At 38.9% G+C, this 10,667-nt stretch overlaps 1 protein-coding gene across 1 annotated transcript; it reads left to right on the top strand.

Annotated features, from left to right (window-relative positions):
• Nucleotides 1-6,021: 6,021 nt before the first annotated feature.
• On the top strand, nucleotides 6,022-6,975 carry LOC103204756 (olfactory receptor 958-like). Its single transcript, XM_007949959.2, has one exon. It carries the CDS (start codon nucleotides 6,037-6,039, stop codon nucleotides 6,973-6,975), a length of 939 nt encoding a protein of 312 aa, XP_007948150.1. The 5' UTR covers nucleotides 6,022-6,036.
• The last annotated feature ends 3,692 nt before the right edge of the window (nucleotides 6,976-10,667 follow it).

The raw sequence follows: 10,667 nt of genomic DNA, 5'->3' as shown, positions 1-10,667 counted from the left end.
AGAAAAAGGCAATGTACCAAATGTGAGTGATCAATATAGTGACATTGAGGAAGAGAAAGACATAGAGAGCTACGTGGGAAGTACAGACAACAAAGATGAACCCTTTTGCACATATAATACGACATGCTCAGTGAAGGCAAACACGGGTACATGGGTGGATAGATAGGTGGACAGGCTGAAATATTAGGTATCTATATGAATTGGAGAGTGCACCCAAGAACACGTATAGTGTTGGCAGACAGTGGTCCAATAACTTTATGTGTATGATCTGAATTCCCAGGTTATAATGGGGCTGACAAGAGGCAAGGTTTTAGTCACTGCTTGGCCACTGACAGGTACCCTGAGGGCTCGGGACCATAGTCCCAGAGGACATCAAGCTCAATTGGCATAACATACTACACAAATCATTGTTCTACCTTCTACTGTGGCTAGTCGTGACTGAGATCTTAAAAGCTTGCAAGCTGCCATCTAGATGCAACAATGGGTCTCTCCTCGTACAGAGCCAAGAAGAATGAAGAAAACCAAAAATTCATGGAAACAATCAGTCCTAGCGACTGGTACACCATCCGATCTGCAGCCTATATGGCTATGAGACCAGAAGAAATAGATGGTGCTCGGCTACTGCTGTCAACCACTTGGAAGAGGATCTTTGTAGGAGATCTGGATGGACAAGGGGAACAATGTGGAACAAAGCTCAAAATCATTTGGGAAAAAAAAAAGAAAAGCGGGGAACAGGTTTACTGGCCCGATGGAACCTGGTGAAACCACTGAGACTATGATCCTTAGCTGTCCTTCAAGTCTGGAATTGAACACACACCTGTAGCTTCCAGCCAAGCAGTAGACAGGCATACTAGTCGAGCATTTATCTGAGGTAGATACACTCCTTGGAGAGAACAAGTAAGAGAGAAAGAAGGGCTGCTCAGGCACAGGGAGACAGATCAGGGCGTAGGAGTGCATGGAGGGATGGTCACAGGGAAGTGGTACGTATCAGGAGGAAGTGGGAGAGGAGATGTTGCATTGTGCTAAATAGTGGTCAATGTCATGAGACAAAGTGTATGTGATCTGCTGTATGGAAAGTATATTTGCTCTTTAAATTTTCGCCCAAATCACAATAAAAATAAATATTTTTTTTAAAAAAAAGAACCCCTATGTATAACAGAACAAAACGCTGCCCAGTCATGCACTTTTCTTATAATCCTTGCTATTCTTGAGCCCATCATTGAAGGGAGTGTCAATCCATCTTGCTGAGGGTCTTCCCCTTTTTCACTGACACTCAACAAAGTTAAGGTAGAGGGAATATATTCCTCTTGCTTTTTAAAACACTTAAAAATAATCTATAATATTGTTATGCTACTTTTGTAATGAATATGCCATATATTATGAAATAATGAGGTAGGGGAATGAAAAAGGAATATGAGGAAAGAAAGTTGGGCTTCTATTTAATTACTCCCTTTGTTGTCAGATTTCTTGAGGTTGTGAATTAGGTCACTGGGGATGCTGTCTCAAAGGATACCAAGCCGATTAATAGTTTTCAGTTTGGAACATATCACAAACACGGAATTTCAAGAGCAGACTATATAGCAGAGCAGAATATATAGAGTCAATTATGTGTATTGTCGATTCAAGAGGAGAAGGTGCAAAACCTTGGCTCTATACTAGGGTATCTTATGCAAAAAAAGTTTTGGCTTAAGGCATTCTTCTTGCCTAAAAACTTTATAAAATTATCTCTACCCATGTTATTTTATTTTCCATCAGCTGGTATGTGTCTCAAGCTAACCTGCTTCTCTTTATCTTTGTTCTGCTTATATCACTTTCTTTTTCTTTCCCTCTGATTCTTTCTATTACTCTCCATTGAGCCTCACCAATCAACTAACTGAAGAAAGATAATCAAGAAATTTAGGATACTTCTTATGTGTTCCGACTTCAGCAATCCACTGGTAATCCAGCATTGAGAAAGAAATGGAGGAGAGAAATCTTGGGGACATGTATGTAAGTGTGTGTGTATGCATGTTTTTGTGTGTGTGAGTGTGTACAAATTCAAAGACTTGTGGGAGAAAGATGAGTGATATTGAAGGCAATAGATTGTTTGGCTATGAATCTATTTTTAATTAATATAAAATCAGGCATTATCCCCACTTTTAACATCTACTCTTCTTTAAAAAATGAACAAACAAAAAATAACACTACTTTTCTTCTTATTATAACTTCTTTTAACCAGTATAGATGTTTTCATTAAGCCATTAAAGACTCAGGATTAAAATACAACTCTCAGTGCCACGATAGTGAAATGCACATAATTTATAAAAAGGTAATAATATGGGATTTTAAAACATAGAATTGGAAGAAAACTACTACTTTTTCTCCTTTGTTGTTGTTGTTATGTGCCGTTGAGTCAGACCTGACTCATAGCGACCCCTCGTTGGGTTTCCGAGGCAGTATTACTATGGAAGTAGATTGCCCCATCTTCCTTCCGAGGAGTGGCTGGTGGGTTTGAACCACCAGCTTTCTGGTTAGCAGTCAAATGCCTTAGGCACTATGCTACCAGAGCCCCTTTTTCTCCTTTAGCAGGAGAATAATTCTTTCTGCTCTCTCACTAAGAGATGAACTGATAGATTCTGCTGGAAAATCTGTGATGGGTATGTAGTACTTTCCTAAATGACTCTTTATGTTTAGGAACATATATTCCTAGATATTCCTAGAATTTTTCCTTGGACTGATGATGTCAGATGCTTTTTTGAGAATAAAATTGGATGGTAAGGCATTAAATAACCATTGCAGAAGAGGAGTGAGATGGGATTTGGAAGTATATCTAAGAAAAGTTGTTAAATTTATACCTTTACCTAAGGCATATTTGGAGTGGACACTTGTGTCATTTAGCAATGTGAATCTGGATACTTAGTTTGAAACAGAAAGGGTCACTTTAATGAGAGAATTTATTCACTTCTAGCCTATAAGGCGATATCTTTATTCCTGCGAGTATATTTAAATAACACTCTATTGTGTGCCTGCTGAAACTAACACTCTCCTAACCTGACTGTCTTCTCTGATTTTAAAATCCTACATGCTTTTCACAGCTCATATCTAATTATATTCTCCTTACATTTGCAATGCTCTTGTTATTACTACATTGTCACCTATACTTCATTTTACATACATGAGGTTTAGTTGTTTAACTACTGAACACTTACTGTGGAACACTGACCATTTTTTTTATGATCTTATTAAATCATCACAAAGACTCTATGTGGTGAATAATATTATTGTCTATTTTTCTTTTGAAGGATATGAGGCTTAAACTGATTAAGTAAGTGGGCCAAGGTCCCAGAGCTAGAAAATGGTAGAATCAGGATTAGAAATCAGTTTTGCATAACTTTGGATGAGGCTTTCAAGGTATAGGGCTTTATTTTATTTCTCTTTAAATTCCTCACAGATAACTGTTTGGCTCACAGTAGACAACAAATGTATGTCTGTGAGACTAAATTGTCCTCGCCCAAATTCAATGTTTAAATTACATTCTAGGCTGAAAAAATCCCTTTATTTTCCTCTTTATATCTTTCTCAGGATTTCAGTTTATATGAAGAAGACTAGCTTTACCAGAAATTCTTGCCAGTAATTCTACTTAGTGAGATTTCTCTCCTTGTGTAAAACTTTATGTCTATTAGAATGGAAATAATGCAGGGAATGGTAACAGATTTGTGAATAATTAAGAATAGATTATGGCCTGTGGATGACTATTAATCACAGATAGAAGTAAATAAATTATATTCCAGTGACTATACATGGAAAGCTAACAAAAAATTGTGTGCAAAGAACAGAAGGAGAAATAAAATCTTCAGGAAAAAAATCATTCAGGTTTTTTTGTGGTTCCTCAGGGAGACTCAGCATTGATTAATAGAGTGAAATAATATTAATGTTATTGAAAGTTGTATTTGTGTGGTCTATAATCTAGAAAGAAAACCCAGCTGATGAGAGATGAATTTGATGCAGTGGTTATTTCTATTATCCATGCAATGTCTTGTTTTAGACTCAATCCAATTTATATACAGGAAATTATGTGTGTTTATGTGTGTAAGTCATGCTTATAAGTTAAGAACTTTTTTCTTGAATATAAATGTTAATGAATGGAAGAAAGTATTGTTGAAAATAATAAAAAAAACAATGCTGTTGTTGCTAAGTGCCCTCAAGCTAGTTCTGACTGACAGTAACCCCATGCACAACAGAATGAAATACTGCCTGATTCTGTGTCATCCTCACAATTGTTGCTATGCTTGAGCCTGTCATCCTAAACACTGTGTCAATCCATCTTGTTCAGGGACTTCCTCTTTTTCATTGACCATTTACTTTACCAAACATACCTTTCTCCAGGAACTGGTCCATTTTGACAATATAACCAATGTACAAGACAGAAAGTCTGGCCATTCTCACTTCTAAGGAGCATTCCTGCTATACTTCCTACAACACAGATTTATTCGTTCTTCTAGCAGTCCATGGTACATTCTTCACCAACACCACAATTTAGATGCATCAATTCTTCTTTGGTCTTCCTTATTCATTTCCCAGCTTTCACATGTGTTTGAGGCAATTGAAAGTGCTATGGCTTGCATTAGGTGAACCTTAATCTTCAAAGTGACATCTTTATTCTTTCACTTTAAAGAAATCCTTTGCAGTGGTTTTTCCCAATGCAATACACCAGCTGATTTCTTGACTGCTGCTTTCATGAATGTTGATTGTGGATCCAAGTAAAATTAAATCTTTGGCAACTTCAATCTTTTCTCTATTTATCATGATGTTGCTTATTGGTACAGTTGTGAGGATTTTGTTTTCTTTATGTTGAGATATAATCCATACTGAAGGCTATAAATAAAAACAATAGGTAAGTATATAGCATTTCTATTTAGGTTCAGAATTTTTTGCATATATTTGGAAAGTAGACTTATCTACACATTATGACCTGGCTGAAATTAAGATGGGTTTGTCTCCCTGAAAAAGAGCCCAGGTGGTACATAAGTTAAAGTGCTCAGATGTTGCCAAAAGGGTCAGTGTTTTGAACACACCAGCTGCTTCATAGGAGAAAGATATGGCAGTCTGCTTGCATAAAGATTATCAAGTTAGAAACCCTATGGAGCAGTTCTACTCTATCCTAGGGTCACTTTGAGTCAGAATCAACTTAATGGCCATGGGTTTGGTCAACCTGATGATATATTTTTCCATGCCAATTTCCACGTAATAAAATAAAAAGCAGAAAATAAACTATACAGAACTGGGAAGAAGAGTTGGTTATTGTAAGGATTTCACAAGGTTTAAAGATAAGTTTTTGTACCATCTAATTTGAGGATGTCAAAGATGTCACCTGCAGGACTAATGTGCACCTAACCCAAGCCATGGTATTTTCAATCACCTCTTATGCATGTGAGAGCTGGACAATGAATAAGGAAGACCAAATAAGAGTTGATGCTTTTGAGTTGTGGTGTTGGAGAAGAATGCTAAGAGAACCATGGTTGGCTAAAAGGACTAACAAATCCGTCCTGGAAGAAGTATGGCTGGAATGCTCCTTGGAAGTGAGAATGGCCAGACTTTGTCTCATCTGCTTTGGTCCTGTTGTCAGAAGGACTCATTCCCTGGAGAAGGATATCATGTTTGGTAAAGTGGAGGGTCAATGAAGAAGGGGAAGGCCCTCAATGAGATGGATAGATATAGTGGCTGCAACAACGGGCTCAGGTATAGCAAAGATTGTGGGGCTGGCACAGAACCTGGAGGTGTTTAGTTCTGCTGTGCATAGGGTCATTATGAGTCGGAGATGACTCGACGGCACCTAACAACAACAACAACAATTTAAAGATGAAGACACTGAGGCCAAATGTAACACAGTGCTTAGTGGGGGGGCTAGATGTATTAATGTCTTCTTTTTGTTCTTAGCTATAATTTGCTTGCACCAGCTGCCTTAAATAGAAATCACTTTGTTTGGAAGATATTGTCTCAGTTACTTTTGGTTATACATTATGATTGTCACTTTGCTTCTCCAGGACTGCCTGATGCATGAACATGAGAAATTCCACTTTCGTGACAGAGTTCCTGCTGTTGGGAATTCCTAATACTGAAGGGCTGGAGAATATGCTCTTTGTCCTGTTTTTGGCCTTCTACCTTTTCACCTTACTGGGAAACCTGCTCATCTTCCTCACCATCCTGGCTTCCTCCAACCTCCACACGCCTATGTACTTCTTTCTGGGAAACCTCTCAGTGTTTGACATATTTTTCCCTTCAGTGAGTTCCCCCAAAATGATGCTCTGCCTAATGGGGCAGAGTTGCACCATCTCATACCAAGGCTGTGCATTCCAACTCTTTTTTTACCATGTTCTGGGTGGCACCGAGTGTTTCTTGTATACCATGATGGCCTATGACCGCTTTGTGGCCATTTGTCACCCCTTGCGATATAGTGTCATCATGAACCACAGGGTGTGTACTAACCTGACACTGGGCACCTGGCTTGGGGGTTGCCTACATGGAAGCATCCTCACCTTTCTCATCTTTAAGTTGCCCTACTGTGGCCCCAATGAGGTGGACAATTTCTTCTGTGATATCCCAGTGGTGCTGCCCCTGGCCTGTGCTGACACTTCTCTGGCTCAAACAGTGAGTTTTACTGATGTGGATATTGTGACTTTGACATGTTTTCTCCTTATCCTCACTTCTTATAGTCGCATTGTCCTTTCCATATTGAAAATCAGGTCATCAGAAGGCAGGCTAAGAGCCTTTTCAACCTGTAGTGCCCACCTGATTTCAATCCTCTTGTTCTATGGTCCTGTGATGCTCATCTATCTCCAGCCTGTGTCCAGTCCCTGGCTGGATTCCGTCATTCAGGTGTTAAATAATATTGTCACTCCTTCCCTTAATCCTTTAATTTACACCTTAAGAAACAAAGACGTGAAGTTGGCTCTGAAGAAGATGTTAACTCAAGGGGTCCACATTTCAGGGATATAAAGTACAGGGCCAATTCTGCCCTTTGGAGTTATTTGGGAAGTTGTTGCAAAATTGATACTCTTACTACAGAATTGTTGCCAAATACCAAGCTGGACAAAGTCAGGGGAAAATTCAGTAAGAGCATTTATTGAGAGTACTAACAGAATCAAATGATAGGGATAAGTGGACTAAGCCACTGGTTCAAGGAAGCCTTTACAAATTAGCACAGCTTTTTCTTTTTTTAATATGTCAAAAAAAAAAAAAAGTATCTCTTCTGCTTCATACAGTCTGTACTTTTTCAACTTTGTTTTATTGATTGTTGAGTAAATTTCAGGCCAATGACCCAGCTTTTCTGATTCATTAACCCAACACAAAGAATGATAATAGTTATCATTTACAATCTGCTTACTATATGTATGATAGGAGCTCTGGTAGCATAGTGGCTAAAGTACTTGACTGCTAACCAGAAGGCTGGTGGTTCAAACCCACCAGCCACTCCTCGGAAGGAAGGTTGGGCAATACTGCCTTGGTAGTAATACTGCCTTGGAAACCCAAGGAGGGGTTGCTCTGAGTCGGGGCTGACTCGATGGCACATAACAACAACAACAACATATGTATGATAGTTTCTAAATGTTGTTGTTGTTGTTTGCCTTCGAGTTTCTAAATACTTTACATATATTGACTAATTCAACTCATAAAAACAAAGGAGGCATCTACTACTACATCCCATCTTTTTAAAATGAGGAAAATAATAACAGGGAAGTATTCACACCCAATAGGCTTAACTCTAGGACCAAATAAATCCTTAGCTATATCTATGTTATACTGTCTTACAAGAAGATCTGAAGAACTTATAAATTTTGTGTAATAATAACCACACTTATTTCCTGCTTGCTACGTATTATCCATTGATCTAACTATTTTGCATACATTAACTGTTGTGGTAGTTAAATTGTTGTCAGCTTGGCTTGGCCTGGATTTGAGTGGCTGGGCAGCTGGACATAGTTATTTCTCATGACAAGACTGGTAAACAACTCCATGATGTAATGCACTGGAGCAGCTGAGTAGCTGCCTTGGGGATGTGGTCAGCTTTCAGTATATAAAGGAAAAGGTTTTTTTTTTTTTTTTTAACTTATTGTGCTGAAAACACACACAATAAGATATTCACCAAAATAACTTCTACATTTACAGCTCAGGGATGTTGATGACAGTTTTCATGTTGTGTCACCATTGCAGCTATCCTTTTCCAAAACATTCCACCATATTAACATATTAGCATAAACTCAATGCTCCCCAAACAAAAGCTTCCTCTTTGCCCCTCTGTCCTATCCTTGGCAAACACTAATAATCTTTGGTGTGTGTGTGCGTGTGTGTATAAACATTTTTTTTCAACCTATCTAGAAATTTCAACCTATCTAGAGCCAGGAAAGGGAGAGGCCAGGAGTGACCTTGGGGACCTCAGGAACGCCAGGATATCCAAGTTAAAAGGGGTGGGAGGCAAGAGTAGGCCCCAAACCACCTAGAACCAGGAAAGGGATGGACCAGAAGTGGCTTCAGGGACCTCATGAGTGCCAGGATATCCAGGTAAAAAGTAGCAGAAGGCAAGGCTAGGCCCCAAGCCCCCTAGTGCCAGGATAAGGAGGTGACAGGAGCGACTGGGGACCACAGAGTGCCAGGTTTCAGTGAGGAATTAGGTAAGAGGTGGGTGCAGAGGTTTCCAACAGATAAGGGAGACAAACTTGTCTGTCAGTTTGTAATCCTGTGAAGTTGTACACTGCTGTGAGGCTTGAGGCTGTGCCACTGATGTTTCAAATGCCAGCAGAGTTACACATGGTGCACAGGTTTTAATACAGCTTACAGACTAAGAAAGACTAGAAAGAAGGAGGAGGCCGTCCACTTCTCAAAAAATGGCCAGGGAAACCTTATGAACAGCAGAGAAGCGCTGTCTGATACATTACTGGGCAAATTTATGAATAGCTTGGAAACATTGTCCCACACAGTGCAGGAAGACTAGCCCCTTGGGTTGGAAGGCACTTAAAATAGGACTGAAAAAGAGCTACCTCATTAGAGAGGAACCAACCTTAATGATACGGATAAAATAAGTCTTTCAGGATGTCCAGGAGCTGATGTAGCGCGACTCAAATCGAGGAGAAACAGCTGAAAACATCCATTAATAATTGGAACAGGGATGTACGAGGTATGAATTTAGGAAAATTGGAATTTGTCAAAAATGAAATGGAATGCATAAAGATTGATATCCTCAGCATTGGTGAGCTGAAATGGACTGGTTTTGGCCATTTTGAAACAGACCACCATGTGGTCTTGTATGCTGGGAACGACAAATTGAAGAGGAATGGTGTGGCATTCATCATCACAAAGAATATTTCAAAATCTGTCCTGAAGTACAATGCTGTCAGTGATAGGATAATATCCATACACCTACAAGGAAGACCAGTTAATATGACTATTATTCAAATTTATGCACCAACCACCAAAGCCAAAGATGAGGAAACTAAAGATTTTTATCAACTTCTGCAGTCTGAAATTGATCAAGCATGCAACCAAGATGTGTTGTTTATCACTGGTGACTGGAATGCAAAAGTTGGAAACAAAGAAGAATCACCGATAGTTGGAAAATTTGGCCTTGGTGACAGAAATAACTCTGGAGATTGCATGATAGAATTTTGCAAGACTAACAATTTATTCATTGCAAATACCTTTCTTCAACAACACAAACAGCAGATATACACGTGGACTTCACCAGATACAGTACACAGGAATCAGATTGACTACATCTATAGCAAGAGGCGATGGAAAAGCTGAATATCTTCAGTCAAAACCAGGCCAGGAACTGATTGTGGAACAGACTATTAACTGCTCATATGAAAGTTCAACTTGAAGTTGAAGACAATTAAATCAAGTCCACAAAAGCCAAAATATGATCTTGAATATATCCATCCTGAATTTAGAGACCATCTGAAGAACAGATTTGATGCATTGAACACCAATGGCCAAAAAGAAGAAGAATTGTGGGATGACATCAAGAGCATCATCCATGAAGAAAGCAAGAGGTCACTAAAAATAAGAGAAATGAAAAAGAGACCAAAATGGATGTCAAAAGAGACTCTGAAACTTGCCCTTGAGTGGAGAGTAGCTAAAGCAAACGGAAGAAATGACAAGATAAAAGAGCTGAACAGAAGATTCCAAAGAGCACCTCGAGGAGACAAAGCCAATTACGATAATGAAATGTGCAAAGACCTGGAGTAAGAAAACCAAAAAGGAAGAACACGCTTGGCATTTCTCAAGCTGAAAGAACTGAGGAAAAAATCTAAGCCTCATGTTGCAAAATTGAAAGATTCTATGGGCAAAATGTTGAATGATGCAGAAGCATCAAAAGAAGATGCAAGGAATACACAGAGTCACTGTACCGAAAAGAACTGGCCGATCTTCATCCATTTCAGGAGGTGGCATATAATCAAGAACGAATGACATTGAGGGATGAGTTGAAACTTCACTGAGGGAATTGGTAAGGAACAAGGTTCCAGAAAATTATGGAATACCCATTGAGATGTTTCAACATATGGAAGCTTCGCTTCCAAAGAACGGGGATAACACAGAATGTGGAAATTATTGAACAATATCATTAATATCACATGCAACATGATACTGATGATAATTCAAAAAACGTTTGCAACAGTATATTGACAGAGAAC

This window comes from Orycteropus afer, unplaced genomic scaffold (genome assembly GCF_000298275.1).
Source record: "Orycteropus afer afer isolate SDZICR_OR568_19922 unplaced genomic scaffold, OryAfe1.0 scaffold00258, whole genome shotgun sequence".
Lineage (NCBI taxonomy): Eukaryota > Metazoa > Chordata > Mammalia > Tubulidentata > Orycteropodidae > Orycteropus > Orycteropus afer.
This window is presented reverse-complemented; position numbering and strand designations above follow the sequence as displayed.

Coding starts and splice junctions, on each gene's coding strand:
- LOC103204756 (XM_007949959.2), top strand. CDS start 6,037: ATGAACATGAGAAATTCCACTTTCGTGACAGAGTTCCTGCTGTTGGGA.